The following is a 22,892-nucleotide window of genomic DNA, read 5'->3' as shown; positions in this document are numbered from 1 at the left end:
ACCTGCTCCCTCACATCTGACATTCTAAAAGCTTCAGTCTGCTCTAAACCTCAGCCTGCTACATGTGCTGTTGCTTCTGAACAAGTAGTATTCTGAATGGAAATAGCTCTTCTTTAAACATGTTGCATACCTTTGTGTGAGGTGATAGTGAATCAGTGAGGACACAGTGAGTGACTCAGACAGCAGGGGGCAGTCTGTGTGTGACCTCTGTGTGTACGGATACCTTGTGTGGGACAGAGCGGGCATTTCCTGGAGCCCCTCAACAGCTCCTGAGGTCTCTGCAGCATTAGAGTCTGTAGAGCTGGCTCGTCACTCAGGCTAAATGCTGTCTCTCCATTGTGGTCCATAAGCCACGGGTCTGCACCATGCTTTAGGAGGAAGCTTGCAATCTGCAGTTTAACACAACACAACATTTTAGCACAACACAAAGGAATCTTTTACCACAAACACATCACTGTTAAACTTAGTTACACTTAGTCCACATATCACACCTGCACATGTCTGTTTTGAACAGCATAATGCAGAGGGGTGACTCCATTTTGTCCAGCCACATTGACCGAAGCTCCAGACTGGATCAGCCACACACAGGCCTGATAGTTTCCACGGACCACTGCCTCATGTAGTGCTGTCCAACCTGCAGCAGACACAAATGACAGAATCCTCCAGAGAAAGGGGGTTGAGAGAATGTGCTGAGGATGGGTGCTGGCCTGTGTGTTGAGGGTGAGTGCTCAGGGCGGGTGTTGAGGGGATGCGTGTATTGAGGGCATATGCTGGGTGCTAAGTGTTGAGGGCAGTTGCTGGGTGCACGTGCTGAGAGCTGATAGTGGGTGCTACGAGATGCTATGACATGTCATACCTCCATAGTCGGTCAAATTGACATTAGGATTGAGCTGTAGGATGGCTCTGATCTTTGGGTTGTCTCCTTGCATTACGGCCTGGTGCAGCATGTTCTCACCAAATAGACTTCTCCTGTAGACGGTGCAGAGAGACAGGAGCTTGCCTTCATACATCACTGCCCGCTTGGAGCGTGTCTTCTCACAGACCAGGCCTACCGGCACCTACATTTTAGTCTCTTTTTCACTTTAGACCACAGGTGTCAAACATAAGGCCCGGGGGCCGGATCTGGCCCTCCAAGACCTTTAATCTGGCCCTCGGCTGATTTTCTACTAAAATATTGTAATTATATTTTCTATTAAAATATTGGTAATTTTCTGTTCCGCTTAGCATAGCAGTGTCTCCCATGCCTCTGTACGTGGCCCCTCCCACCAAAGCAGCACAAATGAAGACTTGTCTCTTTCCAAACGCTCTTAAAAGGACGATCGTTTTGACTGTTGACCGTGACACCCTCATCAGCAAAATGTCAAAAATGAGAAAAGTGGATGCCGAGTGCAGGATTTTCCAAGAAAAATTGACTTATTCCTATTTGCAAACAAGTTAATGTTAAAACATTGTATTGAAATAGCATTTTTTTCATAATATTATAATATTTTGTAAAAGAAAGAGTTCATCAATTAAAAAAGATTTCTGTAATAGATTTGCATTTCTCTGCACAAATATTTGAACTTATTGCTGTTTTTGGGGTATATATGCCATAAGTTTTCTGATCGGGCCCCTTTAGGATCAAAGTAGGCTGGATACGTCCCCCGGACCAAAATGAGTTTGACACCCTTGCTTTAGACTCTTCACAAAGAACTAAGAACGTCTGGAGGTGCAACTCACCTGTGTGTGGGTGGGCTTCCTCAAAGCATGTGTTTTCATGTACATTTGGTCTACTGTAAAGCAAGAACCCATTATAAATATAAAATAAATATAAACAGTCTTCCATAAATAGTCCACTTCCGTCTGTTGTAATTATGAATGTGAGTATACAGTGTAATTAATGACTCATCATACTAAAAGCTTTGTCTGACCTTGACCACTCAAGGCCAGAGCCTCCTATCACTACTACAGTAAACACTACTGATAGTGGACACTTGTGTGCTGCTGCAGAGTCTGTGTATGCCTCACACACTTACCTGTCTTCTAATGGAATCCATTGTTTGAAATAAGAGTGTTCACATGTTATGGCTGACCACTCCCACTGCGGTGGAAAGGGCCACTCTGCAATCACACACACAGGTCATGTTTACATGTTACATATACTGGAGACCCAACCTTGATCATAGTTACTGCTTGCTGAACCTTAACCTATTTTAACTGATTTTCTGAATTGTAGATCATGTTATTAATCTAATAATGGAGTTCATACACCACTTTTCCAAAAATTCTAATATTAAAAGTTTAAAGGCATTTGCAGAGGCTAAGCAGCTATGGTTTATAAAGTCTCAGAAAGAAGTTTTAATCAGATTCATTAGTTACCACCTTCACTGATTATTTGTTTGTTTTTGTTTTCTTTTTCTGAAAGTCTATATAAAAAAAAAATGAGAGCTTTACTTCCTTAATTGTTAAGATTCATAAAGGATTTATTGTTTCCATAAGAGAGGCAGATCCTATGATGTGAGGGTGTACAGATTTTAGTTCCCACATAGTGATATTAACACATCCACACACGCACACAGATGTCACACACTAACCATGTGGCACAGGCTCACCTTCACATGGCTTCTTTAGGATCAATGCCAAGGACACGTTTAGAGGTTAGGGTAGAGTTAGGATCAGGGTTAGAGGTGGGGTTAGGGTTAAGGTCAGCATTACAGGTTACAACTAAGTTTAGACTAGGGTTAGGATGTGGAGCGCGGTGTAGAGGTGGGGCGCGATCATTGCGGCTTGTGGCTATGTTTCTGTTTTGTTGTTCATTGTAATTGTGAAAATAAGTCACATTTATACTCAACAAATTATGCAGGTAAAATGATTATAACAATTATTTTTGCCACCATAGCCTGAACAAAATATAATGGGAAATACTATGTCAGTTAGTGTGAAGAATACTGTACAAACCAGAGTGTGCTGCGGTGATCTCACTGCCATGTTCCAGGGGGCGCTCCGTGTCCCTGTTACTACATCATACAGGTTTGAATGAGGTATCTCCATATGGACAGTGATTTTCAGTACAACACCCACCTGCATGCTGCTGTGGCTGCTTCTCCACTCAACATGTTTCCAGAAATAACACGACTGGCAAAATAAATACAAATACAAACGCACAACATCAAACTTATACAATATACTTTTAGAAAGTAAAGCCTGAAGATGAAAGCACATCTGCAAAATGACTAACTTATTTGATCATAATAATATAATATATTAACATGTTTTTATTTGTTAAAGGCCCCATATTATGCTATTTTCTGATTTATGTTGAAATCTTTTTTAACAACAGTATTCTAACGCGGCTTAAGCTCACAAGAGTCGTTTAAAATAGGTCCTTTAAACACCTAGCCTGATTCATCAGCCGGTTAGTCGCTGGAGAGAAATGAGCTTGAGCGGAGGCACTAGGGGGCGCCAGCCTGGCTGTTAAACACCAGCTTGACAGCACATTGCACGGGGCTGTAGTTTATATAGACATAGAATGTACACTGGTGGTTTTCAGATTTTAGAATGTGATGATGTCAATCTCAGTCTTTCCTATTAACTGCATTGTATTTTACCATGCATTATCAGTAAATAAAAAAAAAGAAAAAAAGTTACCTCATCAAAGTACCTCATCATTTTTTTATAAGTGACTCAGGCCTAGAATTTGCTATATTAAAACAAAAATATGCAGTTGAATACTAATTAGTCTTCCCACATCTGTATTAAATATAACTGCTGTTTTTCAGATTCTAGAATATGAGGATGGCAGACTTACAAATGGGGAAATAGCTAATTTTTCCCTATTAATTACATTGTACTTTGCCATTAAATATCCAAAAGGAAAATTGACAAATACCTGATCATTTTTTATTAGTGACTAGAGCTGAGAACCCCTGTATTATCCCGTAGTACAACAGAATTCTGCATTTCAACAATATTCATTTTAGCTCTTTTGACGTCATTTGTAGCTATATAATCGGAAAAGTCGCTTGTAGGTTTTTGTTGTGCCATAAGCAAAACTGTAGTATGTTCCAGAACAGTTTGGACCGAGGCGAGCCTCACACAAGCTGTCAAAAGAATGTACAGTCTTTACGTCTAAGTGCACTTTCAGGTTGTACAAGGAAAATAGAAAATCCTCAAGGCTGCGAGGTTGAAGCTCTAGTGACTCAGACATGACACTATGGCCCTATCAAACTATGAGTATAACTATTTTACCTCTGAGAAATACCTCCTCCTCTTGCTGGTTGAGTTCTATTTGTTTTCAACTGAGAAAAACACAGGAAATATATCTATATACGTATATATATATATATATATTCAACTATTTTTATCTAGAGGCGGGAATTATTGCGCAGGCGCAGTATCTGTCTCTGATTCCATGAACGCGCTGGACATGATACCAAAACTACAAAACACCGTGGTTCTGTTGATCTCCGGGTGACACGAGTGAGTGTGGATGTGTGAGGTGAGTTTGTTAAGATCTGTGTATCTGTGCATTTGTTTTCATTCTTGGCCCGTACACAGCACGTGCTGACCCTGACCCATCCTGGCCCGGGCGGACCCTGACCGATACCACGAGAGGGAAGTGAGGCTAAAATCAGAAGATCAGGCGGTCTCCTGTAGCCCCGCCCCCTTGCGCTGTCGCCACGGAAACGGGGCGGAGTGAAAGCTCTCGTGGAGCAGTCTGCAGCTCTGATTGGCTGAGGAGTCGGATGATGGTGGAGTGTGCCATGGTTCTATGTGGGGCCTGAGCTCCTGCTCAAGCCGCTCAGAGCGCCTCAGTATCGGCCCCAGCTCCGCTCCTCCTCCACTCAGAGTGCGGCTGTTCCGGCTCCAGCTCCTCTCCGAGTGCTTCTTCTGCTGCAACTAAAGGTGAGTTTCCTTTAAATGAATGTTTTTTGAATATAATCATTTAATTGTTCAATCTCAAGTTCATTAATGAAGTTTACACTTTGCAAGCTGCAAGAGTTTGACCAAACTCTTCAAACTAACTCTCCAAACTAATCAGATGTGATAGTAATTTTTTCTGTCATGCTGTCTAATAAAAACTCCCAAAAAATCTCAACAATTAGAATTAATTTATAGTCTATTTATTTTGTAAAATTTCACCCTCTGATTTGTTAACTGCAGATAACTGATATTTCGATAAGTTTATGTTTCTAAAGGTTTAGACCCACAAAATACACCAACATGGCGTCATGCTCAGTTAGCCGCCTATGCAAAGAATGTAAACTTAAAGTGTTACCCATGCTTATAGACCATAGAGAAAGGACTTAGTTAAATTGGATTGGAAGAGCGATAATTACAAAATGACAGTTAGAGTGGGCAGGTTTTTGTTGTGGTTTTGAGCAGTTGTGGATCTCTCCAGGACCTGTCTGAAGCATGCTGACCCGTCTGTTCCACGCCCACGGCCTGCTGGTGGCCTCTCACCCCTGGGAGGTGATCGTGGGCACCGTCACCCTCACCATCTGCATGATGTCCATGAACATGTTCACCGGCAATGACCAGATCTGCGGCTGGAACTTTGACTGCCCCAAAACCGACGAGGTGGGTGCGCTGCGAAGTAAAATCAGACTACTGTTGACCAAAAATCTGCTAAATACTTCATTAATATCATTACATTTAACTCTTAAAAAGTTCTCAAAATCTGTGTGAAAAACATTGTACCCTTATACACACAGATATTTCAATCCTTTTACATGTGTTGATTAAGTGATTACATTTACTTGAGTAATTTGCCCCCTGTCCCTGTACATATGACGGGGTCTGTGGTATTAGAATGAAAAGGGTTTCTTAAAATAACAGTAATTTTGAACATCAGCTCACTCATGTCAGTCAGTGGGAAAATGTCTCCTGAGTCAAATGAAAATGATCCAAAGCTGCTCATTTCATCATATCATTTACTATTTCATTCATAATTTAAAGGTCCTGTATTATGCAATGACTCATGTTAGAATGTTGTTTCCTCCTCAAAAACTTACCCGGAGTTGTGTTTTGTTTCATTAACACATGTTTGAGTTATCCTGCATTATTATGCTATCTGCATCCCCAAAACTCAAAATGCTCAGTTTCACCTTGTGATGTCATTTAGTGGTAGTTTTAGGTTACAATAACAGTTAATTTCGCCTCAATCAAACTGTTTTAGTCTTCAGTACTCTAGAATAATGTCAAGTGGTTGCTGTTATTTTTTAATATTTATGTTTTACCCTTTTGTGCAGTTGAGATGGTCAGTAGAAAGTCTCTAATATCTGCTGGTGCACTGAGGAGTGAAGCAGTTTGAATGAGGCTTCTAACTTCAAATCCAGGGCTGAAATTGGCAAAATGATTCTGAATGCATAGCACACTCAGATGGCCAATGTCCAAAAGTTTATTTTTTTTTTTTTTTTTTAAATAACATTTCGACGAAAAACCTTTGTCAGATCATTTTTTTCCTGTTTAGGACCAGAGTATACAAAATGGATGCCAGCCAGGTGAGCGTGATCTGACGAAGGCTTTTTTTATTTAAAAAAAAAAAAAAAAAAGTTTTTTGGACATTGGCTATCTGAGTATGCTATGCGTTTTTTCACATTGGTAAACATGTGTGAATGAAACATAGATGGTATAAAGAAGTAGACAAAGCGAGTGTGACGTCACCCACAGCGTTCAGCACCACTCAAATGAAGCTCGCGCTGCTCAGGGTTACAGGAGCCAATTTGGAGCCAGGCTCTATATTAGGAATAGGGTTTTAAAAAGAGCGACAAAAGGATCATGTCAATGTGAACATTTTAAGACCAAAATAACAAGGCTCACAACAGCAGTTACAGAAGGAGGGGCGACAGTTTTCCAATGTAAATCAATGGGAGCCAGGGTCAGAAGGAGCAGAAGAGCCACATGCGAACTTCCTGTTTGGAGTGCGGTGACTAGTTCATATATACAGTCTATGGCAGGGGTGTCAAACTCATTTTGGTCTGGGGGCCGAAACTAACCTGCTTTGATCCCAAAGGGGCCGGATCAGAAAACTCATGGCATATATACCCCAAAAACAGCAATAAGTTCAAATATTTGTGCAGAGAAACACAAATCTATTACAGAAATCTTTTTTAATTGATGAACTCTTTCTTTTACAAAATATTATAATATTATGAACAACCTGAAACTTTAAGAAAAATGCAATTTCAACACAATGTTCTAACCTGAACTTGTATGCAAATAGGAATAAGTCAATTTTTCTTAGACAATCCTGCACTCGGCGTTCACTTTTCTAATTTTTGACATTTTGCTGATGAGGGTGTCACGGTCAACAGTCAAAAAGATCGTCCTTTAAGAGCGTTTGGAAAGAGGCAAGTCTTCATGTGTGCTGCTCTGGTGGGGGGGCCACGCACAGAAGTGCTGGAGATGCTGTTATGCTAAGCACTGCAGAAAATTACCAATATTTTAATAGAAAATATAATTAAAATATTTTAGTAGAAAATCAGCCGAGGGCCATATTAAAGGTCTTGGAGGGCCGGATCCGGCCCCCGGGCCTTATGTTTGACACCTGTGGTCTATGGAATAAAACAAAACACAACTCCAGGTATGTTTGTAATGAGGAAATATCATTATAACGTAGATCTGAAAATAGTGAAATATATTCCCTTTAACAAGGTTTTCATTTTAACAGCAAATCCTCAGCAGTGACATCATCATCCTGACCATCACACGCTGCATTGCCATCATCTACATTTACTTCCAGTTCCAGAACCTGCGGCAGCTGGGATCCAAGTACATCCTGGGTAAATGTGTCTTTGTCAGTACTGTAGCAGCTCCTCCTTCTCAACATTCACTATGTTTACCTGTGCAGTAGGCCTGTCACAATAACTGTTGAAGCATGATGTGTTGCTACAGTCTGTTTCAACATGTGTTGAATATTGCAGTAAACACATTTTTAAATAGACTGTATCATTAAAAGGCCTGAGCTGCAACAAAAACTGCAGAATGAACCAATAATTAGTCATAGAAGTTATTTATCCAGCCCTCTACACCTCAAATCTTACATTATTACATAAAATGGCAAAAATCTCACCACTATTACAAAGAAATACACACACACTCAAAAAATATGTAAATCCCAAAATATATTAAATGATAAGTGGATATAGTGATTATGCACAGAGAACTCTTGCATGCACTAAATAATCAAATTCAAATCATCTTCAATCCTGTCACAACACAACAGCAGGCAGAGGAATTTTGGATAATTGTAACTTGTTTCATAGGGTGTGTCTAATGTAAATCAGACTATGCTGTTACATGCAGCAGGTATCTGAGTACTTACAGACTTCTCCAGGTGTTATTGGGATCTTTGAGATTTGATTTACGACACCTCATCATAGTTCCTGGTTTTACATGCATTTAGATAAATCAGTTTAAACTGGACTAGGCCAGTTATGACTGACCTGCTGGACCTGTGTTTCTCTGTAGGCATCGCTGGACTCTTCACCATCTTCTCCAGCTTTGTGTTCAGCACTGTGGTCATACACTTCCTGGACAAGGAGCTGACTGGCCTTAAGTAAGTTCACTGATGTGAGCTGTCAGTCATATGGGTTTAGATTTTTAGAATTATTTAATCTTTAGTTCCTTCAGTTCACTTCAAATTATGAATCGGATGTTACGTCCCGACAGTTACTCTTTAAGTTACTCTTACTCAGTAAACTGAGTACTACCTCCCTCTGATTCTCAGGCTGGGCACTTACCACATTAAGCAGAATTGTGTTTGTGTTTACAGTGAGGCTTTGCCCTTCTTCCTGCTCCTCATCGACCTGTCCAAAGCATGTGCACTGGCCAAGTTTGCTCTGAGCTCAAATTCTCAGGTAGGTCCAACTTTGTGGGAACATCAGCCCCACAGCTCACCCTGCCAGTGCCAGCTAACCCCGGTGTTCTGCAGGAGGAGGTGAGAGACAACATAGCCCGTGGCATGGCTGTGCTGGGGCCCACCTTCACCCTGGATGCCCTAGTCGAGTGCTTGGTCATAGGAGTTGGGACTATGTCAGGTATGGCTGTAGCCTACTTTTCTACTCTTGTTTATTGTAGAGTTTACATCATGAGGTGTCACTTAAAGGACTGTATCTGATTTTGAATCGTGAGCACCATGACAGTGTCAGATAGTTGGTTTTCCATGATTCTTATTAACAATGCGGCTGCTTGGACGAAAATATGTGCCATCTGCCTGTAGCATCAAGAACAAGATCTCGTGCCACAAGATGTCATGAGATTAAACTGCTAACTTTGCTGAGTTATACTTCTTTAGAAACTGTAAAAATAAACTCCAAAAAGCAGTGTTACAGTAACAAGAAAATATAAAATAAATCATAACTTGGGAGGCCAACACTTTAAAATGTGTTTATTAAAAATTATATGAAAAAGGAAATGTCTCATTCTCATAATCCAAAATTTGTCTCTTGGAAATTGTGAATCGTCCCATCCATAGTGACTTAGTGTACTAAAACTCTCAGAGTTGTGACTGTAAAAGGTAGTATGGAGTGTTGATGTTGATGTTTTATGCCCCTCTAAGGAGTACGTCAGCTGGAGATCATGTGTGGCTTTGGGTGCATGTCAGTGCTGGCCAACTACTTTGTGTTCATGACCTTCTTCCCTGCCTGTGTGTCCCTGGTGCTGGAGGTACGGGTCACACTACACCATTTTCTGACCTATGTCATAATGTTTCCTCAGCACAAATAGACCTGGAGTTGTGTTTTGTTTTATTTACACATTTACACACAAATCCTGCATGTTTAGGCTATGTTTTTCTCCCAAACAGAAAACACTCTGTTGCACCTTGTGATGTCATGTTGTAATACAGAAAGTGCTCCTTTGTGTTTTGAAACTCCATACTCCTTAACTTGAATCATTTCGATAATTGCAACTTTGGAATTGCCAATCTGGCTGGCCTGGGAACGCCTCGGGGTTCCCCCGGAGGAGCTGGAGGACGTGTCTGGGGTGAAGGAAGTCTGGGAGTCCCTATTTAGGCTGCTGCCCCTGCGACCCGGCCCCGGATAAGCGGACGAAAATGGATGGATGGAATTGCCAATCTACGGAAGCCTAGAGGGGTCACAACAAATGCAAACGCCACAACAAATACAAATGCCACAACACAAACGCAAATGCTGCAACACATTAAAAAGCCACAACACATCAAAAAGCCACAACGGAAGGGACTGCGGGACTCCCTAACCCGGACCGATGAAGCGGCAAGTGAAGAAGAAGAACTACAACGTGAAAAGTAAAGGAACAGAGAAGTTGGAAACTTGAGTAAAAGTAATTACAACTACGTTGTAGTTCTTCTTCTTCACTTGCTGCTTGATCTGTCCGTTGGAAAATAGAGTTTCGCGGTCACTTCCATTGTGGCTTTTTAATGTGTTGCCGTATTTGCATTTGTGTTGTGGTGTTTGTATTTGTTGCGGCATTTGCATTAAAATAGAGTCCCGCGGTCATTTCCGTTGTGACTTTTTTTGGTGTGTTGTGGCTTTTTGTTGTGTTGTCGCATTTGTATTTGTTGTGGCGTTTGCGTTTGTTGTGATCCCTCTCGACTTCCGTACCAATCTGAAGGTAAAAGGTAAAACAAGCTTGAAACTTGAAAAGAACAGAGTATTTTGTGCTTTGGAGATGTAGACAGACTAATAATAAAGGGTTACTAAAATGTGTGAATGAAACAAAACACAACTCCAGGTCAGATTTGAGGATAACATGGCTAAAAGCTCACAGGAGTCAATATTGCATAATAGAATACCTTTAATTATGACAAAGACAATGTATTACAATAATGATGAGCTACAGTTGTATAGTTAATAATTATGCATTAGTCTTATGTAGCTCTTTTCCAGAAGCCTAAAATTAGCATTATTTATACACTTGGTGGTGATACTATTGTAGCCACAGCTGATGGAAACAAGCCTGCCAGTCTCCACCATTCCACCAACACTCACTCACACACCTCATGCATACATGAAAGATGCTCTAGCCTTTCTGTAGTGCAATAAGAGTAGATGCAAATGCCGTGTTTTTGCTGCGCAGCTGTCTCGGGAGAGTCAGGAGGGCCACCCAATCTGGCAGCTGCACCACTTCTCCAAAGCTCTAGAGGAAGAGGACAACAAGCCCAACCCAGTGACTCAACGGGTCAAGATCATGGTAATGTACCTTCTCACATTTGCTCTGACGCTCTCTTCTTCTGTGTCTGATGGTGGCGGAAGATTGACTGAATATGTGGACATAGCTAACCTGCTTAGACGCCATGTTCCAAATAGGAAGTGAGGATGGCCGCGATTCAACTCCAGTTCACTTGCTATTGAAAAATGTCTCTCTGTAACTACTGCTGTCAGGCTTGTCATTTTGGTCTTAAAATTCTTTAAATTGTCTTTGATTGACAGCTATAGTGCCTCATTTTTAAGCCCCCGTCCTCTGCTAAATGGTGTGGGTAGGAAGGGGCGAGTAACTTCAACAACCTTGTTCCTGATTGGCCCTTTGGTTTCTATGATACACGCATAATGCCAAATATGGGACTTTGCTCCCAATTAGCAGCTATAACTAGCCCCGATTGGCTTCATTTGGCTGGAACCGAACGGTGTGGGTGACGTTACTCTGGCTTAGTTCCCTTCTTTATACAGTGTATGTGTCTGAAGCTCTCCTCTAGTGTGGGTGATAGAATTGTCAAAAATATTGAAAATCAGATACTAATCGATCTTGTATTTTAATATGCATTGTCCATTTAATAAATAAATACAAAATGCAAATACTCTTACAGTTTTAAAAGCAGTACTAGAATAGAAACAAAAATATTAAATCAAATAAATAAAAAAATCTATGGCCAAAATAGGAAACTGAATCATGAATGTTATTTATATTACGAAATGATAAAATCTCATCTTGTCCCAATCTCGTTTCTTGTCTTGAAATTGTGTCTCATTCCATCGCTACTCAACAGCTTTAGAATGATCTTGAGCTGTATCAGAACAAGTAGAAGAGCACATAGATTAGTACACGCCCGTGGACACTATGGAACCTACCTGGACCACTGAGGATGACACATATATAAGACACATGGGAATAGAAAAGAAAACACCATGACTTAATTTTGAAAAGCACATTCTATTGTCTAAATAAAGAGTATTTATTAGTGTCATTGTGGTATCAAAATTAGTATAGATTATCGAGTCTACTCCTTAGTATCAAATGGAGTTTGAAATGGTAGTATGTTGACAGCACGAGTGTGTGATGGAGCTTGGTGGTGTTTACAGTCTCTGGGCCTGGTCATGGTGCACGCCCACAGCCGCTGGATCGCTGAGCCTCAGTCCCTGAACAGCACTGGACTGCCCCGTGTGCCCATGGAGCTGAGCCATCTCTCCCCCCGCAGGATCGAGCCCGAGATGCCCCTCTGGCATTTCTACCTCACCAGGTAGGTCCTGCAGTGTGAAGCATCGTGGTACAGTAGCTCAAGAAATGCCTTCATAGAAAACAAACATATAAAACAAATCAAGTCTTCAGGTAACATCACAGTAGTCCATCCGAATTGTACTTTTTTTTTTTTTTTTTTTTTTTTTTTATGTTTTTACTGTAAGTGGGCTTGCATCTCCACAAACTTAAACGTGACCTTTATTTGATCTGGAGGAGGGCTTACTCCTGCTTGTTTCCATGGAAATAATGTTCCTTTAGCTATAATACACCATAGTATGGCATAAACTGTGTCTGTCTCCATGAAAAATGTTCTGTAGTATGCTTTTAACGTTTCCATGGAATCATGCAATTAATGCGGCACCTCCAGCTGTGACATACTGTACTGTAGTTTAAATATATGTCCAGCAACAAATGAAATATTTATACATTTTGGATATGTCCTAACCCTCATGTGGACACTGTTGAAGCATGTGGTAGTTGGCTGCAGTGCCAGGCTGGAGGGCGAGTCTGCTGACCTTTCTGTGTGTTGCAGGATGGTGACCATGGACATCGAGCAGGTCATCTGCCTGGCCCTGGCTCTGCTGCTGGCCATTAAGTACATCTTCTTTGAGCCGGTGGAGACAGAGTCGACTCTGTCCATCAAGAGCCCCCTGTCCACAAGCACAGGAGCACGCAGGACAGCTACAGACAGCTGCTGTCGAAAGGTCCCGCCCATCGCCGGCCTGGTCACTACAGCACTGCTCCAAACCCAGGAGACCGCCAGTGTCACCAAGGGTAAGGTTTGTTTTACCTTAGAAAGGCATTTTCACTTGAAATAATGACTGTATAACAGGGTCAAATGCACACGCTGGTGGTGTTATAGGCAGAGGTGGGTACTATTTGCTTACATTTGCTTAAGTAAGCTTTAATCATTCATTGTTTTGTGCACTCTTCAAATGATTTGGACTGCTACTTTGTACTCCTAACTGAGTAATATAGTTGGAAGTTATAGTACTTTAATTTTAGTACAATTGTTTAAACTCCTGGTACTGGACTAGGCTGAGGGTCTATTGATACTTGATACTATGTGACATCATGCTGGGGGTGTTCTACATGTTTCTCTATGGTGGAATGATCAGCAGGTACACAATTCACACATTAGCAAGCACTGACTCTAAAGTAAATTAAAATGGAAAAAATACTAAATGGACTATGGATTTAAACAACACCTTTTCAGGAGCCTGTGGTCAATACGAGCCTTCATGGTCCTGTTTAGGAGTTTGACTTTCAACAAAAAGATGACTTACTGAAAAACTGTTGGCTAATGCTGGCTAGTTTGTGACTATAACTCTATGTGAGAGGGACTTGTTTAACTCACCTTAACTCAGCTCACCAGTTGGCGTTCCAATTTACAGTTCTTTCTCGTCAGATTGTGTTCAGTTAAAGTGAAGTATCTATAGGCTGGTGCATGCTGTATGACTGACTTGTTCTTCTCTTACAGATGAAGTGATCCGCCCTCTGCCCGCTGTGCCCGAGCCCATCCCTCGCTCTGTGCCCGAGCCCACCCCTCGCTCTATACCCGAGCCCACCCTTCCCTCTGTGCCCATCTTCATCATGGGTGAGGAGGAGGAGGTGAAGGGGGTGAAGGCGACAGCGGCACAGCCCACAGCAGAGCCCCGCAGCACGGCTGAGTGTGTGTCCATCCTCCGTGACCCTCAGGTGAGGTTATGTAATGAACATGGCCTACATGAGTCTAAACACAGCACAGCCTGAGGCGCCTAAAGCAGCTTACAGCGCACTGTCCACCCAAGCTCAACCAATTACACTGTGACGCCAACCGTGCACATGGACTCATAGTCACTGTGCCTCACCCTGATAATGCACTTAAACACCTCTCCTACTGCACACACCAGACACACACCAGCCACACACTCCTACATAGCCATAGCCCACCTGTGGAGATCATCGCGATCATGTGCTGAGCATAGAGCATTCTGAACAGCAGCGCAATACTGAGAGAGATATAATACTGGTATTAAATATCTTGCCGATACTGAAAAATTTTGCTGGATTGGGTATCAGTTTCATTTATTTATTTATTTATTTGATTGGGACAGAGCATGTTAATGAACAAACATGACAACATGAATGTAAACACACCGGATTGTAGCCTAAGGCTAATTTCCATCCGTTGTCCCAAGGGCTGGGGTCACAGGGGGTCATAATACTGATTGAGTCGATCTCCTGGCTGGGCCTTTAACTGAATAACTATTCATAGGATGATTCTGGCCTAGAACGTCTCATCTTTTAACTTTCATTCACACAGACTACTGCACTGACTAGGAGCTGTTTCCTGCGTGCAGCTGACTCTTCATTATCTGACTGCACTGTCCCTCACTCTTCATCAGCTGAATGCTCTGTATCTATTCTTGTAGCAGAGTATATTGTTGTATGAAGTGTACACACAAAGAGCCGGCTCTGCAGCCTGTTAGGGCTTAGCTGATTGGCTTAGTGAGCTGAGACCTTCGACCTCTGTGTTGCAGCTTGGCCCGAGCTTCCTCAGTGATGCAGAGGTGATGCTCCTGGTCAGCTCCAAACACATCCCTGCCTACAAGCTGGAGTCGGCCCTGGAGAGGCCCGAGAGAGGCGTATCCATCCGCCGACAGATGATCTCCTCCAAACTGGCCTCTCCTACTGCCCTGTCCTCTCTGCCCTACACCCACTACGACTACTCCAAGGTACTGCATATAGTACACACTGTACACGTACATTACACCCTGTCCTCCCTGCCCTACACCCACTATTACTACTCCAACATATGTGTTCAAACAGGGATATAGTACACACTACACTGTGTATGTAAACACACACACAGTACATACACACTGCCTACACAGTGTACTAACCATTCCCTCTGCAGGTGATGGGCAATTGCTGTGAAAATGTGATTGGCTACATGCCTGTGCCGGTGGGCGTGGCCGGGCCTCTGCATTTAGACGGGAAGCAGTACCAGGTCCCTCTGGCCACCACCGAGGGCTGCCTGGTGGCCAGCACCAACCGAGGCTGCCGGGCCATCGCAGTAAGTATGCTTCTCTCGAACTGTAAAGAAGACATATTATGCTTGTGTATGCTATACAGTTCTATCTACGACTGAAGGGGAGCAAAATTATTTCATTTGGACATTTTCAATCACAATATTGAACTAAAACCAAACTCCTTGGTGGCAAGGCTCCAGGGGTGGACGAGATCCGTCCTGAGTACCTTAAGTCTCTGGATGTTGCAGGGCTGTCTTGGCTGACACGCCTCTTCAACGTCACGTGGCGGTCGGGGACAGTACCCTTGGACTGGCAAACCGGGGTGGTGGTCCCTCTGTATAAGAAAGGGGAGCGGAGGGTGTGTTCCAACTACAGCCTTCCCGGTAAGGTCTATGCCAGGGTACTGGAGAGGAGAATCCGGCCGATAGTCGAACCTCGGATCCAGGAGGAGCAATGTGGTTTTCGTCCTAGCCAGGGAACACTGGACCAGCTCTACACTCTCCATAGGGCGCTCGAGGGTTCATGGGAGTTTGCCCAACCAGTCCACATGTGTTTTGTGGACTTGGAGAAGGCATTCGACCGTGTCCCTCGTGGTGTTCTGTGGGGGGTGCTCTGGGAGTATGGGGTCCGGGGCCCTTTGCTAAGGGCTGTCCTGTCCCTGTATGACCGGAGCAGGAGCTGTGTTCGCATTGCCGGCAGTAAGTCAGACAGGGAAGACCCAGGACACGCTGGAGGGACTGTCTCTCGGCTGGCCTGGGAACGCCTCGGGGTCCCCCCGGAGGAGCTGGAGGACGTGTCTAGGGTGAAGGAAGTTTGGGAGTCCCTGGTTAGACTGCTGCCCCCGCGACCCGGCCCCGGATAAGCGGAAGAAAATGGATGGATGGATGGATATTGAACTAAAACATCTTAATAAATGAGTCCCTTTACAGTGTGTAACCGTAAACGTCTTCTCCACAAAGAGCCGTTCTGCCGGACCACGCTGCTTTATGCCAAAATTACTGTGCTGCACTTCCTATGGCATCCTCAGAGAATAGAGTCAGCATACTATAGTGTAGAGCAGTGGGCATGTATGAGGGGTAAGGGAAATTAAGTAAGTGACATCTAGAATGCAGTGGAATACATGTGCATGAGTCACTGAGTAAATGAGAAGGGAAACAATTATGGTTAAAAGCACTTAAGAGCTGACTTTGTATAATGTGTCTCCTTTATATAAAAATGACACATGAGAAGGTTTAGCCAGATTTCTTGTAACAAGTGTGTGTCTGTTGTGGCCACTCTAGTTGTCTGGTGGGGCCCGCAGCTGTATTCTGGGGGACAGTATGACTCGGGGACCCCTGGTCAGGCTGCCCTCAGCCTGTCAGGCTGCAGAGGTCAAAGCTTGGCTGGAGTCAACCGACGGCTTTCAGGTGGTAAAGGAGGCCTTTGACAGCAGCAGTAGGTAAGAGTTTAAAAGTCTCTCCTGTTCTCCTGTCCACCTTCTTACCTGTCCACCCTTTCACCTGTCCCACGTGCCCACCTGTCCACCCTCTCACCTGTCCTTGTCCGCAGGTTTGCCCGGCTGCAGAAGCTGCTGGTGGCCTTAGCCGGAAGGAACCTCTACATCCGCTTCCATTCACAGACTGGAGACGCCATGGGCATGAACATGATCTCAAAGGTTAGAAACATGCCTCCTCTATAACATGACCACGGTCTGACCTCTGTCTGACCTTTGTTTGACCCCCATCTGACCTCTGTATAACCCAGGGCACGGAGCAGGCTCTCAGCTGCCTGCAGCAGCACTTCCCTGACCTTCAGGTGGTGGCACTCAGTGGAAACTTCTGCACTGATAAGAAGCCAGCTGCGGTCAACTGGATTGAGGGGCGGGGCAAGTCTGCTGTGTGTGAGGCCACCATCCCAGCACACGTGGTCAGAGAGGTCAGACGTCACTCACGCATAGTATAACCACAACTTGTACTGTGCCCATTGGTCTCGATTGACTATTCAGATGGTGTGTTTGCAGCCCATCTGAAATGATGGATCTTGTTATAGACAATATACTCAATATACAATATACTGTGGACAGATTATCGTCTCTGTTTAGTTGCATGCTTGTATACTTTTATACCTGTATACTTGTATACTTGCATACCTGTATATCTGTATAGGCCAGAGTACTGCATAGACTCACTGCCTGTGCTCCTCAGGTCCTGAAGACCAGTACTCAGGCTTTGGTGGAGGTCAACATCAACAAAAACCTGGTGGGCTCAGCCATGGCCGGCAGCATCGGGGGCTTCAACGCACACGCAGCCAACCTGGTCGCAGCTATCTACATCGCCTGTGGACAGGTCAGACACCACTCACTAAGTACTACATCACACACTACATGTGTGTACATGTGTGTACATGTGTGTACATGTGTGTACATGTATGACTGCCTCCACAGGACCCTGCTCAGTCTGTGGGCAGCAGTAACTGCATCACTCTAATGGAGGCCTCAGGGCCCTCAGGGGACGACCTGTACATCAGCTGCACCATGCCCTCCATAGAACTGGGCACTGTGGGCGGAGGCACCAACCTGCCACCCCAGCAGGCATGTCTGCAGGTACTCTCTCTCACACACACACACACGCACGCACACACACGCACACACACGCGAACACACACAGACTTTTTCCCTTCATCATAGTATGAGTGCAGAAATCCACACTCGTCCCCTGGCTACATGTACCAGGTATAAACACACACTGGTTCATATCAGACACAGAACTGTGAATGGGCTTTTGGACCCTCAATGGGACGTTGAGACTTAAGAGTGGTATATTGCACTTTTCTCCACATGTGTGTGTAAACGTAGGTTTGTTGTGGTGTTATGGCCACGCCTCTGAAACCAGCATTGTCCCACCGCTAGGGAATTAGTGAGGCAGCATGTGGACAGAGGTTTTTTTATCCAAGTGAACAAAGTATCAGTTTGGAAATGCTGAAATGAATAATGAAAAGTGAATACATCATCACATGTAAACATATATGTGTTTTTGTGTGCGTGTACGTGCGTGTGTGTTTGTGCATGTGTGCGTGCGTGTACAGATGCTGGGTGTGCAGGGCCCGTGCCCTGAATGTCCAGGGGAGAATGCCCGGCAGCTGGCCCGCCTGGTGTGTGCCACAGTACTGGCAGGAGAGCTGTCTCTGATGTCTGCTCTGGCGGCTGGGCATCTGGTCAAGAGTCACATGACGCACAACAGGTCAGTGTGTACCCCATTTCACCCACAGCAGGAGGAGGCAAAAGAGATGAATACATTTCAGAACATTATGCATAATTCACAAACTAACAGCCAGAGTCATGTCACTGTCATTGTCATGTTTCATTTAAACTGGTGTCATCTAGATTTCATTTGGTGATCAATAAATGATTTTCTTTTGCCCTTGTGCCCTCTGCTGGCAGCAGTAGAGATTGCAGCAGATAAAACAGAAGACAAAAAAAAGCAGCGCCTTGTATACAAAGTAGAAAAAAATGAGGCACTCCAAAAGTACAAAATAATTAAAAGCCTTAAATACCCCGTGGCAGATAAAGTTAAAATCACTCCAACACGTTTTGTTCCTTCGTCCTTCATCAGGACAAACTCCAGATGGATATCACAGAACAGATTTAAAGTCATAGGTGTAGGTCACATGTTCACATGTTCACAGTGGACTGGCTCACAGTCTCCTGGTGCATGATGGGACATGTAGGCTGAACAGATTTTTGTTACAAGCTGTGTGTGTGTGTGTTAAACATGTGTGAATGAAACAAAACACATCTCCAGGTGTGTTGTTGATGAGAAACATGATCAAAATCAGGATTGTTTATGTTATAATAAAACATAAGAAATTGTAAAAGTTACTTATGAACATTTTATAAACAGTTTTGTGATTACAACAAAACTATTAGTCAAAAAGGCAATCTAAGTGTTACTTGTGTGTGTCTGTGTGATCTGTGTGTTTCTGTATGTCACTGTGTAAGTGTGCTGAGCTGTGTGTGTCTGTGTGACATGTGTGTGTCTGTGTGTGACTGTGTGACATGTGTGTGTCTGTGTGTGACTTGTGTGTGTCTGTGTGTGACCTGTGTGTGACCTGTGTGTATGTGTGTAACCTGTCTGTGACCTGTGTGTGTCTGTGTGACCTGTGTGTGACGTGTCTGTGTGACCTGTGTGTGTATGTGTGTAACCTGTCTGTGACCTGTGTGTCTGTGACCTGTGTGTGTCTGTGACCTGTGTGTGTCTGTGTGTGTCTGTGTGTAACCTGAGTGTGACCTGTGTGTATCTGTGACCTATGTGTGTCTGTGTGTCCTGTGTTCGACTGATGTGTGTCTGTGTGTGACCTGTGTGTATCTGTGTGTGTCTGTGTGTGACCTGTGTGTGTCTGTGTGTGACCTGTGTGTGTCTGTGTGTGACCTGTGTGTGACCTGTGTGTGACCTGTGTGTGTGTGTGTCTGTGTGTGTCTGTGTGTGACCTGTGTGTGACCTGTTGTGTGTGACCTGTGTGTGACCTGTGTGTGTGTCTGTGTGTGACCTGTGTGTGTCTGTGTGTGACCTGTGTGTGACCTGTGTGTGTGTGTGTGTGTGTGCTGTGTGTGTGTGACCTGTGTGTGTCTGTGTGTGTGTGTCTGTGTGTGACCTGTGTGTGTGTGTACCTGTGTGTGTGTGTGTCTGTGTGTGACCTGTGTGTGTCTGTGTGTGACCTGTGTGTGACCTGTGTGCTGACCTGTGTGTGACCTGTGTTTCTGTGTGTGTCTGTGTGTGACCTGTGTGTGTGTCCTGTGTGTGTGACCTGTGTGTGTGTGTCTGTGTGTGTGACCTGTGTGTGTCTGTGTGTGACTGTGTGTGACCTGTGTGTGTCTGTGTGTGTCTGTGTGTGACCTGTGTGTGACCTGTGTGTGTCTGTGTGTGACCTGTGTGTGTCTGTGTGTGTGTCTGTGTGTGACCTGTGTGTGACCTGTGTGTGTGTGTGTGTCTGTGTGTGACCTGTGTGTGTGTGTGACCTGTGTGTGTGTGTCTGTGTGTGTGTCTGTGTGTGTGACCTGTGTGTGTCTGTGTGTGTCTGTGTGTGACCTGTGTGTGTGACCTGTGTGTCTGTGTGTGACCTGTGTGTCTGTGTGTGTCTGTGTGTGACCTGTGTGTGTGTCTGTGTGTGTGTGTGTGTGTGTGTGTGTGTGTGTGTGTGACCTGTGTGTGTCTGTGTGTGACCTGTGTGTGACCTGTGTGTCTGTGTGTGACCTGTGTGTGACCTGTGTGTGTCTGTGTGTGACCTGTGTGTGTCTGTGTGTGACCTGTGTGTGTGTGTGTGACTGTGTGTGTCTGTGTGTGTGTGTGACCTGTGTGTGTCTGTGTGTGACCTGTGTGTGTGTGTGTGACCTGTGTGTGTCTGTGTGTGTCTGTGTGTGACCTGTGTGTGACCTGTGTGACCTGTGTGTGTCTGTGTGTGTCTGTGTGTGTGTGTGTGACCTGTGTGTGACCTGTGTGTGTCTGTGTGTGTGTGTGTGTGTGTGTGACCTGTGTGACCTGTGTGTGTGTGCTGTGTGTGTGACCTGTGGTGTGTCTGTGTGTGTGACCTGTGTGTGTCTGTGTGTGTGTGTGTGTGACTGTGTGTGACCTGTGTGTGTGTGTGTCTGTGTGTGTGTGTGTGACCTGTGTGTGTCTGTGTGTGACCTGTGTGTGTGTGTGTGACCTGTGTGTGTGTGTGTCTGTGTGTGACCTGTGTGTGACCTGTGTGTGTGTGTGTCTGTGTGTGACCTGTGTGTGTGTGTGTCTGTGTGTGTGTGACCTGTGTGTGTGTGTGACTGTGTGTGACCTGTGTGTGTGTGTGACCTGTGTGTGTGTCTGTGTGTGTGTGACCTGTGTGTGACCTGTGTGTGTGTGTGTCTGTGTGTGACCTGTGTGTGACCTGTGTGTCTGTGTGTGACCTGTGTGTGTGTGTCTGTGTGTGACCTGTGTGTGTCTGTGTGTGACCTGTGTGTGTCTGTGTGTGTGTGTGTGACCTGTGTGTGACCTGTGTGTGTCTGTGTGTGTCTGTGTGTGACCTGTGTGTGTCTGTGTGTGACTGTGCTGACCTGTGCTGACCTGTGTGTGACCTGTGTGTGTCTGTGTGTGACCTGTGTGTGTCTGTGTGTGACCTGTGTGTGTGTGTGTCCTGTGTGTGTGTGACCTGTGTGTGTGTGTGTGACCTGTGTGTGTCTGTGTGTGTCTGTGTGTGTGTGACCTGTGTGTGACCTGTGTGTGTGTGACCTGTGTGTGACTGTGTGTGACTGTGTGTGACCTGTGTGTGACCTGTGTGTGACCTGTGTGTGACCTGTGTGTGTCTGTGTGTCTGTGTGTGTGACCTGTGTGTGTCTGTGTGTGACCTGTGTGTGACCTGTGTGTGTCTGTGTGTGACTGTGCTGACCTGTGTGTGACCTGTGTGTGACCTGTGTGTGTCTGTGTGTGTCTGTGTGTGACCTGTGTGTGTCTGTGTGTGTCTGTGTGTGACCTGTGTGTGTCTGTGTGTGACTGTGCTGACCTGTGTGTGACCTGTGTGTGACCTGTGTGTGACCTGTGTGTGACCTGTGTGTGTCTGTGAGCAGATCTAAGGTGAACCTCCAGACCCCCGGCACCTGCACCCAGAACAGCTCTTGAGAGGACGTTCGAGGCCTGTCCCGTGTCCACTGAGCAGAGCGGACGTGTCCACAAATGGACGAGACACCATGAGACTGCACACAGCCTTTGTCCTGTCACATGTGCACTGAGGACACCCTGTCTGAACTGTGTTCAGCTGATTGCATCCTGAGGACCACTCAAGTCCCCTCCTCACCACAGGACGTCCAGCTGCAAGACAGACAATAAAATGATTTTGAACTATATTGTGAACAAAACAGTTTGAATTTCCTCTTGAGTTTAATAATACAGGAGGTACACAGGGAAATCAGGGAGGCACCTTTTTGTGCAGGATCTTTGACACATTGTTACTGTGCTAAAGTCTTTAATCCAAAGTCAGCGGTCCATGCATGTGTGTGTAGTGTCACACATGCTGAATGTCTGAACCACAGGTAACATGGTTTACAATAAGAGCCCGTAGAGAGTTGGCCGACTGCAGACGACATAATGCTACAGACATCATCATCATCATAATAATAACAATAATAAAGATAAAAGCATTCTGAGCAGGGCTCTGTACTTGCATAGATACATGGTCTGTGTCAAACAGAACATACACTGTCCCCTTCAGGCCAATGTGGGAACACCAACAACAAATGCTGGTTCATGATCATATTCAATTAAGGCAGGTACGGGGCTTGAAATGATAAATGTTTTATAAATTATTTTGACTTAAATAAAAGTATTTTTTTCTATTTTATGAAGTGTCTAGTTTGTTGTAGATTGGAGCAAGGAGTCTCCTTTTACTGAAATGCCATACATTTACAAAAAAAATCCATAAAATACATGTAAATAAATCTCGTGCTCTAATTAGAGACGT

At 44.4% G+C, this 22,892-nt stretch overlaps 1 protein-coding gene across 1 annotated transcript; it reads left to right on the top strand.

Moving 5' to 3' along the window:
• Positions 1-4,710: 4,710 nt before the first annotated feature.
• On the top strand, positions 4,711-22,772 carry LOC110172435 (3-hydroxy-3-methylglutaryl-coenzyme A reductase). Its single transcript, XM_020938298.2, has 20 exons — positions 4,711-4,884; positions 5,381-5,559; positions 7,652-7,763; positions 8,452-8,539; positions 8,756-8,840; positions 8,915-9,020; positions 9,542-9,648; positions 11,041-11,154; positions 12,261-12,418; positions 12,950-13,191; positions 13,898-14,115; positions 14,940-15,134; positions 15,317-15,475; positions 16,712-16,869; positions 16,980-17,085; positions 17,175-17,345; positions 17,615-17,755; positions 17,854-18,012; positions 18,495-18,649; positions 22,003-22,772. Exons 2-20 carry the CDS (start codon positions 5,395-5,397, stop codon positions 22,052-22,054), a joined length of 2,691 nt encoding a protein of 896 aa, XP_020793957.2. The 5' UTR covers positions 4,711-4,884; positions 5,381-5,394; the 3' UTR covers positions 22,055-22,772.
• Positions 22,773-22,892: the final 120 nt, after the last annotated feature.

The sequence above is a fragment of the Boleophthalmus pectinirostris genome, unplaced genomic scaffold, assembly GCF_026225935.1.
Source record: "Boleophthalmus pectinirostris isolate CB_2022bp ecotype Guang Dong unplaced genomic scaffold, ASM2622593v1 HiC_scaffold_4, whole genome shotgun sequence".
NCBI classification, from domain to species: domain Eukaryota; kingdom Metazoa; phylum Chordata; class Actinopteri; order Gobiiformes; family Gobiidae; genus Boleophthalmus; species Boleophthalmus pectinirostris.
The sequence above is the reverse complement of the archived record's forward strand: the minus strand, read 5'-3'. Positions and strand labels throughout refer to the sequence as shown.